Below are 14,401 nucleotides of genomic sequence, written 5' to 3'. Positions count from 1 at the left end.
GTTTTGCTGAACGTAATAAACAAACTGGCCACTTAATGACAAGTTTAATTTTGGACTGAAACTTCTGCATGTCAGCGATTGTAAATCTATTTAAACATGTGTTCCTTTGCCAGGGACCACACAACCTAAAATCTTAAAAAAGATGAGACCAGTTACATTAGAGGAGCAGATGCAATGAGCCCTGGGAAGGATTATGTATTTCTGATCATGTGTAAACGCTTACACACTTGCATCATTACTGAGATCTGATTTTTCCAAACTAAACTTTCTCTCATATGACAGAAAGAGAAAACAGAGACAACCTTCTTACCGACCTTTTAATTAAATGAGCTAACGAACTGTGATGCAGGTGTAAATTAAAGAGTGGATTAATTGATTTGCCGGGAGAAGTCAGGCAGAACCTCCTTTCCTTCTGTCTGCAGATCTGCATACCGGTCTCTGTAATTTTTTGACAAAGGGCATTGGTGTGGTGAGAAGGGAGGGAGGGGAGGCGCAGACAGCTGACGCACTGAAGAGGAAAGCGCAGCGTTTCGGTGCGCATCTTCATTATCGGCAAGTGGGATGAAAGGTGAGCAGCGCCTGTCCCATCCACGCAGACACTTTTCCTATGTCAGGATCTGATTCGAGTGGCTTTTATCAGTTACGAAACTGATCATCGGCATTGGATTTTATAGTTTGCAACTTCTCACAGATTTAGTGAAGCCAGATTCGGAGCGCAACAGCTGAGGAGAAGACGTGAATCTACGCAAGATTGTCTGAAACGAAGGACTCATCCCGCTCACTTAAGTGCAATGTCCAAAGCTTATGGATGTAATGCTAGAAAATCAAGGCTGCATTATGACAGCGAATAACTGAGGGGTCTCAAAAGCACTTTTCCTCTTTCCTAACTTTTATTTCCACCAGATGATGGAGGACGCGCAGGCGTCAAGGACTTTCACGCCTTATTGCACAGCCAATACATGAAAAGAAGAAACATGATGACATCTACGGGCTTGTCGGAGAAAGCAATGAGGATCAGAAATGGGGCAGGAAACCACCATCACTCCAAACCCATCTCTAAAATATACTTCATCTTTATTTTGCTCCTGCTCATATTCACACCGATAGTGGATTCATCGTGGTGGTAAGTTTCACCACTGAGAGGAATTTGATGGTTCGTCCGATTGGTTGGTGTCACATACCAATCGAATATAAAGTACGACTTACAACAACGACAACAAGGGCAAAATTTCACCCAGAAAATATAGATAACGATTAGTTTTAATTAATTAAGTTTGCAGTTGAAAAAGTTATCTTACAGTGGATTTTATTGTTTAACCCTATGTATCCTTGTCCTTGGAGCTGTTACAGATTTAAAGATGAGAAATCCGTCTGTTTATATGTAATTTACACCTGCTTACTTCTCAGATTTTCTAGTAAAAGATCTACTTTGCTCACATGAACATCCACATCCATAAACGAAAAGAGCAGGCTGTGTATCCAAAGTTCATGAAGATTAATGATGTTGATGTGTGTGTTTGGGTGTGTGTGTATGGGGGGAAGGGGGCGTCTCCCCTATCCATCTATTTTGCCCAGAGTACACGGCAGGTGCAGGCGTTGGTGCATGAATAAATGCCCCTTGATGATTTCTCTTGAGGTTTTCAAGACCTAAAACATGCTGGAGACCCCCCACCCCCAGTCTCTCTCACCTGACATTGTTGTTCTCATATTTCAGGTGACACTTAACAGAAAACCTATTAAATGACTTTACATTTAACTAGCCAAGGGAAACCCCCCATTTTAAGATCTTACCCTACACTTCATAACAGTTAAGATCTAATTTATGAATTTATTTAAAGCTAAAACGCACCCATTGTAAATAATGCTATGTCTGGTAATTTCCCAAGAGAGCCGAAAGCACATATCATCCAATTTGCTCTTGAGTTTCCCTTTCAGGCAAATTCAGAGTAAACTGTGAATAAATCGTTGAGAAATTCCAAAGAAAAACGTAATTGATTCCTGCTTTTTTTTTAAATCTTCCTTTGAATTGTTTAGGCCTATTTTTAACTATTGTAATAATTTATATAAGCACTGTGCGCCTTGCTGCACTTCTCTCTTCTTCTGTGTGTGTCCTCTTGGAGAGTCAGGGGTCCTTTGGCACAGCTGGTTTGTACAACACACAGTAAACACAAGCAGTGCTTCTGTTCTGCTATACTGCTCAGGCAGATAGTTGCATCTAGAATGGGACTGGGACAGCCATAAGAGGAGTGGAAACTACCTGCTATATCTGTTTCTGTCTCAGTGGCCAGGCAACACAAAAGCGGCTGCGATTAGGGACTATAATGATATCCGGATGGAGAATAGAGTGTGTAGGCTTATAGATGGACTGGGGGGGGGGAGTGCTCATTTGTACTGTAGATGACGGCCATGTCCTGTTGATAAGAGAACCCCCAGAGTCACAATGCAATCAGCATGTGATCACCCTTCTTAAGAGTTGTTACAAAGTTGGGGATTATTTGAAGAAAGCAGGAAGCAAATGCATTTCACTGAACGAGAGGAATGTAATAATCTCTTCAACATCCTGAATATCTGAGTCTTAAGAAGACAATGGGGATGAATGTGAAGAAAAGTAGGAACAGTATCAATAATTTAGATTCATCGAAAAACATTTTACACGGGGAGAAAAGTAGTAATAGTAAAGTTAACTGGCACAGAAGACAGAAAAAGAAAAACAGTTTGTCCTCTCTTTGTCTGAAGGCAATACAATCCACTTAGCAGCTTTACTATAGCTTACTTGATGTTTAATGTTCCATAAAACAAACCAAAGAACTGCTTTTGTCCTGGGGCAGTCTCGTGGTTTGCTTAGATACAACTTTGCAAAACTAAGACATGCTGCCTTGTCTTTTTAGAGAAGAGCCTTTCTCCTGGCAACTTTTCCAAACAAGCCATAATTTACTTGCTTTATTATTATTTATTTATCTGTAATTTCTTTGAGTATTGCACATGACATTGTGTTAACACAAACCTGAATGCTTCAGACCACACCTGCTAGGAGCACCTGGCTGTTTAATCTTTTAAATTTGTCAGTTTGTTAAATTTATGCTGGTAATTGTTTTCTTTTCTTTTTTATCTATTTCTTTTGCTAGTTTAAAATTCTCCATTAGTGGGAGAGCCTTTCCTATTTTTACACTAGCCACATTTGGGAATATTAAAACATTTTTTTTAAATATATAATGAATATTTTCTACCATACTGCTGTACCTCACTGAATGGCAACTGAATTAAATGTTGCTCAGGGGTTGCTCCTAGACTGCAGGCTGCACTTGAGAACCCTGTGATTACAAAGAAGGAGCACTGAGTACAGATGTCTGATAGTTAAAGGGCTTTTTTTAACATGAAAGCAGCAGTGATCAGTAGCAGGCTCCTTTGAGTCCATAGAATTTAATGAGCTCTTAAATGTTGGTTACCCATAATATAACCCAAAGATTTTTTGGGGGACCCTCTATATCTGGTAAACACTGGAATCTTCTTCACTCAGAGTTCCCAATTTCCCAATTTTTTACACATTTGATTAGAAATGTGAATTGTTTGAAGATGTAGTCAGACCAGATTTCACGCTGACAGCTTACATGTGTTGGCATTTAAAACAAGTGGCACACCAAAGGCCATGTAGGGTGGGCTTCACCCCATTACCCTAAATGCAGCAAACATACGTCTCTGTTATTTGTACTATTTCCACTATTTGTATATTTCTTGAAAATCAGATTGGACCTTAACCTCTTGCAAATCAGCTAGCTCAGCTAGCTACACAATTTTTTCTGTTTTTGTCTCGATGAAAACAGGAAGGCAAATTTGAAAGTAAACTCACTGGAAAAAGAAATCCTGGCACACAGTCTAGTGACAGCTGCAGGTGCACTACCACAGAGTGCGCTTTCAGTGGAATTGTCCTTGAATTTACCAACACTGTGTTCGATGGATCTGTGCGCAGGTACATCGGAGCTCTGGGTGCGCGGGTGATATGCGACAACATTCCCGGTCTTGTGAACAAGCAACGGCAGCTCTGCCAGCGGCACCCAGACCTGATGCAGTCCATCAGCGAGGGAGCCAAAGAGTGGATCAAAGAGTGCCAACATCAGTTCAGACACCACCGCTGGAACTGCAGCACGCTGGACCGGGACCACACTGTTTTTGGCAGGGTGATGCTCCGAAGTGAGTCTGAACATACATGGCTAAGGCTTCTATCTGTGTGGTTCTTTGTGCGTGACAGTGGTTGTTTATATCAGTGACACTCAAGTTAATCATCCTCATAAATGTCTCCTCTGTTATCAGATAAGCAGGGAATTAATAGGTGTCTTATTAAATCAACTTTACCCCGGAATGCAAACAGAAAGAGAAATTGTTGTGGGTTTTTTACCTTCTCAGGAATGAAGGAACATTGGGAAAGTGGATGTTCTCTGAAAACAAGTAGCAGATTGAGAGATCCACACTGGTGATGTATAAACAGTAATAGGAGATGTAAATATTTGGGTAGATGTTTCTGGCAGCCAGACAAAGCTTTACTCCCTGACATCTCGCCTGTGTTCTGCTTCATTGCGTGAGCAGGAATGAGAACAGGAGGAGGGTGGGACAGCCAGACCAAATAACCTCCAAAATCTCCTCTCATCTAAAATGAAAACACTGCTCAATGACTTAGAAAGCTGCCATCTGTGCAAATTAATAGGTGAAAGGAGAGTCGGCTGGTCTAATGTTATAGCTGACATGCTGCTACCACTGTCTGGACCATCCACCATAGATGGACTGATCTTGGTATGCCTACCTTGTAGAATTTGCAGAGAGATGACTGCTTTACTCACCAATAACACATGGCTCTGGGCACTAGAAGAACAGCTGAGAAAAACAAGTGCTATGACAACTTTTGAATAATGTCACATGTCAGATATAGGCAACATTAGGTCTCTCTTTACCAACAGTCGTAAGTTACTTCTTTAAATGATTGCAATTGCAACGCTCCCTTCCCCGTCTATCCAGGCAGCAGAGAGGCAGCATTTGTGTACGCCATCTCTTCAGCAGGAGTGGTCTACGCCATTACCAGGGCCTGCAGTCAGGGGGAAATGAAGATCTGCACCTGTGACAGTCAAAAACGAGGGCAAGACAGTGACGACAAAGGCAATTTTGACTGGGGCGGATGCAGCGACAACATCAACTATGGCATAAAATTTGCCAAAGCTTTCGTCGACGCCCGTGAGAGGATGGTGAAAGATGCTCGAGCCCTGATGAATCTGCACAACAACCGATGCGGTCGGATGGTCAGTGGAAACGTTTTTTATATTAATGTTTAAGCTTTATCTCTTAATGGAATTGTAAATTTAGACATATTTAGGAAGTAACAATGAAAACAACAGGCTTTTCAGGAACATTTTCAGGGGACGCTTTTATTGTTGTTTTTGTTAAATGTAACATTGACCTACAAATTTATTCAAACATAAAAAGGCACCCAACTCAAGCGATGAACCCTTTTTGTGTCTGCACACAAGAGATAGCTTAACAAAGACGGGTCTTTGTTGGGTATCAGACGCCACCTCTCTGGGGACACCTCAGGCCCTCCAAGGTTTGGAGGCCTATCTCCACCCACCACCACTTCCCCTGCCGGTGGCGGACTCCCTCAGGTGTCGGTGTGTTGGTGGTTCTTTGTGTCTGGGGGTGGGCGTCCGGGTACACACCGGCTCACTCCTTGGCGGCCGCTTGTCGGGGCCTGGGGCCTGGGGCTCGCTCGGGCCCCTTTGGAGGTGGGGTGCCCCCGGCCTCTCGGCCTGGGGCTCGGTCACTCAGGCACAGCTGGGGGCCGGCGGAGCTCACGGGCGCGTCACTGCAACTCCCCCTGACTTCTGCTCCGTGGCTGCTGGGCGAGCCCTCATCTGGGACTCTCCTCAGCTCTTACTGGAACAGTGGCGCGGCTGCCCCTCTGTTGGTCTTCCATGGTCTCTTGTGTTCTGGGGGCCTCTGGATGTCTGGAGTTTTGATCTCCTCCATACCCGCTTCACACCCTGGAGGACGGGGCTGTGGCCCCCCCACACTCCCTAGCAGATCATTACATGGAGAAACCTTTGGAATGCAAGCATGCTGATCCACACAGGTATGCACACATGGGTATTCACAGACGCGGACTAAAGCTTTCTTGGCTGCTGCCTCAAAGCACACTGTGCGCTGTCTATCTTGCGTGCTGCACAATATCGTTTATTATTTAGTAAATATTGATATCTATGACTAGCTAGTTTATTGTGATGGTGCTTTGTTTTCTCTATTATTATGTTACTCTTTGTTGTTTGCTGTCTCCTCTGTTTGTTTTTTTTGTTTGTTTTTTTTTTTTCTCCATACAGGTGACCCAGGAGTTCTTTTTTTTTCTTTTTTTTTTCTCTCTCTTCCCCCCCTTCTCACCGTCTCTTCTCCCCTTTGGTTTTCTTTCTTTCTCTCCCCCTCTTTCTCTCATTCATTCCCCCTGTCCTATTTATTAAAAAAAAAAAAAAAAAAAAAAAAAAAAAATGACAAAGGATGAACTGAAGCTCTGCCATCACGTAATGTCGCATACTGCTGTTTCTGATGTCATTTAAAAAAAAAAAAAAAAAAAAAAAAAAAAAACAAAGACCCAATGGAAAAAAAAAAAGTAGAAATAAAAACCAAAAAAAGACGTGTCACAAAACCTGAGAGATACACATGGCCCTTCAACTCATCCGTCTTCTGTGAGTCATAGATTGGTCTCTCCAAGCTTAAAGTTGGTCATAATAAACATCGACTCTTAAAATCATTAGAAATTCTTTTTTGCCTAAAGATGTCTTCAACTACTAGGCTAGTTGACTTACTTGACTAGGAAGTAAATCTCTTAAGACTAAGAATCTGTTTATTGAGAATATTCCGCATTATCCCAGCATCTATTGATGATCCAGCATAATGCATATTAATATGATAACTGCATATGAGGGTCCCATAGCATTAAATTCTGCACTGTTCAAGTTATTGACATGGCTTTTTCAGTAAAGACGTCTCTGAAGGATAATGACGTAAAAGCTGTTACATTAAGAATATTTAGCTAACCGTTATGCTAGGAGAGCTTATTACACCTACATCTTCTCTTGTACAACATTGTTGGCTTGACACTGTGTCACCTTTGATCTCTGCTCCAGGCAGTGAAGCGCTTTATGAAGCTGGAGTGCAAGTGTCACGGGGTCAGTGGTTCCTGTTCTCTCAGAACCTGTTGGCTGGCTATGTCTGACTTCAGGCGAACTGGAGACTATCTTCGCAAGAAGTACAACACAGCCGTCGAGGTAACCATGAACCAAGATGGGACAGGATTTATTGTGGCTGACAAGGACTTTAAGGGAAGCACCAAGAATGAGTTAGTCTTTGTTGAGAACTCTCCAGATTACTGTCTCATGGACCGTGCAGCAGGTGAGACACACAAATAAGCTACAAAAATAAAACCCCTTGCTTTATATTGTGTACATCCACAGTCCTCAGTCAGAACAGCTTTGACTAGTTGAGGGATGGACAAGAGATCTCTGAGGGTGTTCATTGGTATTTGGCACCAGCATGTTGGCAGCAGATCATTTGGGTCCTGCAATTGCAGCAGGTGGGGGTTTCCGTGGATCTACTCTTCCCAGCATATTCAACAAATGTTCGATTACACTGTGGTGTCTGGAGGCCTGGTCAACACCCTGAGCTTTTTTCCAACACCAGCAGCTTTTGTAGTGTAGTGGGAAACACTGTCCTGCTGAAGGAGGCCACTGTCTTTGGGAAAACAACGTTTAGGCAGGTGATATGTGCCACTAGTGAGACTAGTGAAGTTTAAAAGAAGGGTTTTTATTATTATTATTGGCCAATGCTGATAATTCTTAAATAACTTGCTTGTGCTAACCTGCTAATTCTGTTTTTAACATGTCAAACTTTAGTAAAGTGCCACTGTTACACAAGAGTAATATTATTATGACAATCATTTATTATTACAGTAAAGAAATTGCCTTAAGGAGGGTCCTTTTAACTTCTGAGGAGTAGCATATTGATATGTTGTGTTTGTGGAAAACATCAGCAACTCACATTCTGAGATTCAGTGAAGTCCTTTTGAAGTTGTGCTTAAACAGTTTAATCATTTTTGTGTAAAATACTGTTATTATTATTTAATTTAAAATCATGAGTATGTTGTTATGGGATGGGGCAAATAGGACTGACTGCTTAACAAAATCTATGAGAATCAGAGACTCATTGACTGCAGGCTTGCATTCCTTCACAGCTTAAAGTTCAGTGATTTGACCTTTAACATCTCCTTTAATACCTAATGTTTGCTTTGCCTTGTTAGGCTCATCTCTTTCCTAAAGTCCAGCTCCTTCAGTAGAGCGTGAAGAACTTTGCTAACTCACTGTTAATATGTTAGGGACGATGGCATGTGCAGGGGACACGTTGGTTCTAACTTAACAGATTCTGTCACTCCTACCTGCGGTTAGCTTGGCCGCACTTTGACAACTGAGATGCAATGAAGGTGTGTTTGCTCAAAGGAAAAGCTGCCTTTCCTTGTTAAAAGGTGATCTTAAAAAGTAGCCGATGACCCTCCTCACCACTAATCTTCATTGTATAGGAATTCACAGCCTAAGGATACATGCAGGCTTATTTTTCAAATCTTTCCTTTGGTCAGCATTAAGCTCCACTCCCTAGAGCCTGAGGGGAAGATCTCCTCTTATCCTTTGTTCTCTAGACTTCTGGGATGCTTTGTTAATGGACCTGGCACCTGATCTTAGGCTTGGATTTTACACCTGAGTACATGAACACAATTGCATTTAGGTCTGAGACTATTCTGTTGGGAAGCTTATAGCCTGCTGAAGAGTGAGGGAAAGTGATATTTTGCTTTGGCAAAACAGTTTCAGTTTTCAGCATCAACATGAACATTGCCAATAATAACTTCTGCCAGCTTTCACTCCTGGGCATCCACGTAATCATGGAAAATTTTCAAAATGCTATTAAGCTGAGTTGGATGGCACAGTGCAGTGGATCTGTGTCTACCCCAGCTTCCTTCTGAGCACTGAGACATGCCTCTTAGGTTAAATTGGGATTCTAAATGGGTTTTAGGTGTGAACGCACAGGAGATAAAACACTTAGGTATATTGAAAAAAGTGCTCTATGGATACATGCGAAAAGGTGAATGTAGCTTATGGTGGAAAGACATTTGAGCGGTCAGTCAGACTATTTATTTGTGGTATAAATCGTTCAGTTCCCCAAGGGAATGCATAGACAGGAAACCCAGTATAGTTACTGGATGTGCACAATTAAAGTTCTATATTATGCCTACTTTAAAATAAGAAGCAACTTCTAATCAAGGAGCTGTACTTATCAGTGATTTAATAATGAAAGCACACAGAGGTATCACCCCTCTCTGTAGCTCTACAGGACACATCTTTGTTTCATGTTGATCAGCATCATTTCTGTCAGCAGCAGGTATTTCTGTTCCCTTAAATCTAATTGAATCTGCTGCATATTATCAGTCCAAATCAATTGTTTTTTTCTAAAACAAAAAATAAAAGAGTCCCTGACCTTTAAAACTTTAACATATTACAGAAGTGTCATGAAATCCACTGCTTGTGTTAAGTTAAATTTTATATTAGCTGTTTAATATATGTAAACAAAAGTATCATACGTATAACAAACATTTGATTTCTTTCATCCTAACCTGTATTTCTTATAGTGATAACTATTTATTTTAATAGTCTGGCAGGGCATGCACAGATGGCTGTCTTCTAATAAACTAACCCTTTTCCTGTCAGTTGCAGTACCAATATTCTTTGTATGCCAAAACAACATCTCTGGTCCTTTATTCTCATTATAGGCTCCTTGGGCACAGCAGGCAGAGTGTGCAACAAGTCCTCAAGAGGCATAGATGGCTGTGAAGTCATGTGCTGTGGGCGTGGCTACGACACCATGCGAGTCAAACGTGTCACTAAGTGTGAGTGCAAGTTCAAGTGGTGCTGCGCTGTGGAGTGCAAAGACTGTGAAAACGTAGTGGACGTTCACACCTGCAAACCCCACAAGCGACCCGACTGGCTGGACGTAACCTAGGAAGGAGAGCGGACAAATCAAACGTGCACCTGACTCATTAGCCTGTGCACTAATGACTCCATTCTAGTTGGGATCTTTTAACTATAATACCTCTGGCTTTTGATGCTTTTATACTTCACAAACATTTGTTAGGTGATAGTAAACTGGAAATTAGAACCAGTTACTGATCATGTGCTGCTTTAAAAAGTGTTTTAAAAAATAATGTGCGGAGCGTTTTTGAATCAGACTTTGAAACTTTGATGCAAAATGGCTTAATATTATATTCTGTTGTAAATGTACCCTTGGTTGAGGCAGATATATGAGCTACTGCCTGCTTCTTGTTTTATAGTATGTAAAAACTGTGTGCACATAAGAGATGAAAGAGATAATCACAGTAGTACTTTGTCTGCCGATCGCTCCTTCAAGGTTGCCTTGTACACCTCTGGACTGATTCCCATTCTATTAGAACACTCCCTTTTAGTGCACTCACACTCCACAGTGGCAAAACAGTGACCTTTAAATTTTTTACTTAATTTTATGAAAAAAGATCCAAGTTGTTTAGAACCAAATCTAATGGGTAGGGTGAGTGGTCCAGATGTTACAGCAGACCTCTGCACATGATTACTTGGAAACTGGTGTTAGCCTGTGGTTTTTGCTTTTCCAAAACTTCCAAAACTTTTTTGATCCCACCGTGCACCCGAAACCACTGCTGCTAATTTGTGCAGCTATCACACTAAATAAATATAGCGCTTTCCAAGAGGTCTTTCTTAATTAAAGCCAGGTAATCACATTGTAAGGTCAAAGGAGCCACAAACAGAAGAGCAAGCAAAGACTTATCATTTACAGTGACAGCTCACTTTGTATACAAGGATTGTGGACACACCAACACATCAAAATAGCCTCACAAATTTTGGTCTGTTGTTTGAAAGATACTTGTACAGTATGCTAATATTTGACTGTAACAGATCTAACAAATCATTCAGCTTCATGGAAAAAAATTGTAATTTCTACCTCCGGTTCTTTGTTTTTGCTTCCATTACTACTGTGAACTTTAAACAAATTCCATAGGCCATGCTAATGCAGACAAGTGCACAGTAAAAAGAGAAATACAAAGCTTCTTTATTTTGGACGTAGTGACCCTCCAAAATTGTAAATTGCAGTGTCATACAACTGCATTATAATGAATACAAACTATTAAACCGGCCTTCCTGATATGTCACTGGAGCTGCAAATATTTTCAAAACTCAATATTAGTTTCCAGACTGATTTATCTTAAATAGAGCTTTTGTTTAACATTTGCCTTATCCTTATTACAAAGGCCAAAACAGCATATTTGTTCAGCCATCATATTGTGACAGAACATATTTATAATGCAATCTTATGCAACTGTGCTTTCAGTTCTTTGTGGACACACTCACTGGCTCTGGCCGGTTTTTAAGAAGTGAATTATTTCATGAAACAAAGCCAAGCCATTGCAAAAAGAGCACTGAAGTAGCTACAGACCTTGCATTTGGCTTTCTAACATCTGGCAGTGCAGCCAGACATAGTGTTAAGCCATTGGAGACACAACCCTCAGAGGAGTTTATAGATCTAAATGAATCTGACAACAAGCTGTGAAATGCTAAGAGTCAACAAATTGTTTCAACTCCACGTAATGAGAGGCACAGCCAAAATAAAGTGCTTTGGACAACAGCAAATGACACCAAGTCAAAAGTTAATTGCAAGCAAGAAAAAAAACAGAAAAAAGCCAGTTTTGAATGTAAATGAAGAGTAATTTAGCTGTTTTTGAAAGATAAGAGGAAAACTGTTTCAGATTGTGGGCTCAGGCCTGGACCTGTGCTGTTCTGTTCATACTTTTAATTCCCAAGTTCTTTATAAGTTTTAACATGCTATATTCAATCCTACATCTGTAACCACAGGAGTTTCACTGATTTGGATTTATGGAGCGCCAGTGTCATAATTATGAGTTCATTTGGTTCTGTTCGGTCTACTATTAAAAGATGTCAACTTCCAGATGTTTTTCTTTTTCTTTTTTTTAATTCCAGGCAGAAAAACAGTAATAATAATCTTCTCAATTAAGCCTAAGGGCCTATAACCCACATGTATATATTTGGGTTTTAGGTATTCCCCTGGTCTCCTATTACAGTTATCATTACCTTAGCTATGGCGTGGACGGGATAAAAACAATGCAAATGACCAGTTTGGTTTTTTTTTTTAAAGTTCATTGTTCAGTGTTAGACAAATATTTTTTTATTAGCATAACAAGACTGATGGTAGTCTTAGATAGCGTGATAAAAAGAATCACAAAATATCTTTAAATTGAAATATAACAATTTATTTAGGTTTTTTTTTTAAGTAATTTCTTGATCGACCAACTATTAAGCTGTATAAACAAAGAAATTTCTATTAATATATTGTTGATCTTCAAATTAGTCATAGTATCTGTGCTACTTTGTCCTCCAGTGTGGGTCACCCAGTTGAAGTCTGTAAAAATAAAAGGAGTGGCATTGCAGGCATTCACTGCCATCGCAGTGATATCAAATGGTTTAACAACATTTCAGAGCTAAAATGGTCTCAGGGGACAGTGTGGTCCACATGGATGCTTCACATTCATGGGAAGCAGAAGAAAGAAATTCCATAATCCGTACTCACAAACTGTAATGACTCAAGAACAATTTATTGCTATGCCACTTTTAAACCAAACATGTTTATTTTAGCCTTGCTTGACAAGTACTCCAGTCTAAGTCGTTGCACTCCGATCACATATACATCTGTGACTTGCCTATAGTAATATGAGAAACATGCTGATACGCATGCATGCTGAAACCGTTGCACTGTAGAGCGCTTTGGAAATGAAAATTATTTTTTAAATGAAATGTCCCAACAGTTTCAGTGTTGTTCTTGGAAAAGAAGATCACCCTTATGACCCCATCAGGAGTAATTAAGGGTTTTATGTGGACATGAAATTGGACTCGACTGTAGCTGCTATAGTTTATTACTTGCCAAGTGATATCTTACAGATTTGTTACTGGTAAAAGGAGTAAAATTTAGATATAAATCAAAATGTATGCATGTAAAGGCCAAGGAACAGACTCTTTAAAACACTTAGCCTTATTTCAAGTATCTACTTCACCACCAAATCTATAGTAACAAGCAAAAAACCAAACATTTCAGATTTTAGTGCCATTTTCAAGAAAACTTGAGTTGGGCAGCAGCTGTTACTGCAGCAGGAAGAGCCTGTGAATATTTTATAGCTGATGTGACACTTTTTTCCTCACAAAATACAATTTATCTTTTGGAACGAGTAAATCCACCATTAACCTGAATCAGCATTCACGATGCAAACAGTGCAAACAATGTCATCTTACATCCCAATCATACACTGCAGGCCATGGATAAATTGTTGAGGAGGTGCAGGAGGAGTATAAGCAGCAGTAAAGATTTAGGGTGAGGACATTCACATTCAATATGTGTGACAAAACCAGGTTTGCAATAAGACAAGTTTACTCTTGTAAAGCAAATAACATTAAACTAGTCTGATTTAAGTGTTATCTTTAGACCTCAGCATGCATTGCCATGTCAATTTCAGCATCGCCAGCAACCAATAATTAGCAAACAGCAAAAAAGCTGCGCTACTCTTAAGCAAATAACCATAGCAATACACATGAAAACAGTCAGTGGTTACTTATTTTGCCAATCAAAGAGACATAACCCGAAGGGTAAAGAAGGAACGGGATTACATGCTATTCGTCCAAGTGAAATTTTGAAAGATACGTATGTTAGGAAACACAGCAGTGCACTTACATTGGCTGAAGAAGTCCTCAGGAAACATCCCTTCCAGTTTTAACTGAATTCTGATATGGAACGCCAGGACTAAGGCCAGTCGATGAAACTGATAAATATCAGTTACTGCGGCAACATAGGATCAGATAGATTGAGCTAACAGTCAAATCATGTAATAAAAATCTAGATCACAGTTGTTTTCAGCAGAGCAAACCAGTGTGAAGTGTGACAGATGAAGTATATACTGTAATCAGTTATAGTCTATCACACGTGAGTGACAGGTTATGTCAAATGCAATGGACACGTTAGAATATTGGACCAATAGAACTGTTAGCGCTGTGCCATGTTGCTTATATAAACGCACTGGGTGGTCATGATGAAATATGCAAAACACCTCATAATGTCAGAATTTATAAGTTACAAAACCACATTTCACTTGGTGCTTTTTTGGAAAGGGTCGATGTGAACACAGTGAAACAGACCCATGGACAGACAAAACACATAAACTGTTGTGAGCAGTATGTTCTTTCACTCCCAGAAGCAGATTTTCAAGAGTCTTCAGTCC

The 14,401-nt window shown here is 40.3% G+C and overlaps 1 protein-coding gene across 1 annotated transcript; it reads left to right on the top strand.

Annotated features, from left to right (window-relative positions):
* The first annotated feature begins 501 nt into the window (after positions 1-501).
* On the top strand, positions 502-12,066 carry LOC146670517 (protein Wnt-2b-A-like). The gene is made up of 5 exons (XM_085407478.1): positions 502-1,123; positions 3,968-4,188; positions 5,008-5,285; positions 7,158-7,422; positions 9,845-12,066. The coding sequence occupies exons 1-5, from the start codon at positions 960-962 to the stop codon at positions 10,072-10,074; spliced, it is 1,158 nt and encodes a 385-aa protein (XP_085263604.1). The 5' UTR covers positions 502-959; the 3' UTR covers positions 10,075-12,066.
* The last annotated feature ends 2,335 nt before the right edge of the window (positions 12,067-14,401 follow it).

This window comes from Rhamphochromis longiceps, linkage group LG5, assembly GCF_057381845.1.
Source record: "Rhamphochromis longiceps isolate RC_006_pf linkage group LG5, R_longiceps_female_GT1.1, whole genome shotgun sequence".
Lineage (NCBI taxonomy): Eukaryota > Metazoa > Chordata > Actinopteri > Cichliformes > Cichlidae > Rhamphochromis > Rhamphochromis longiceps.
This window is presented reverse-complemented; position numbering and strand designations above follow the sequence as displayed.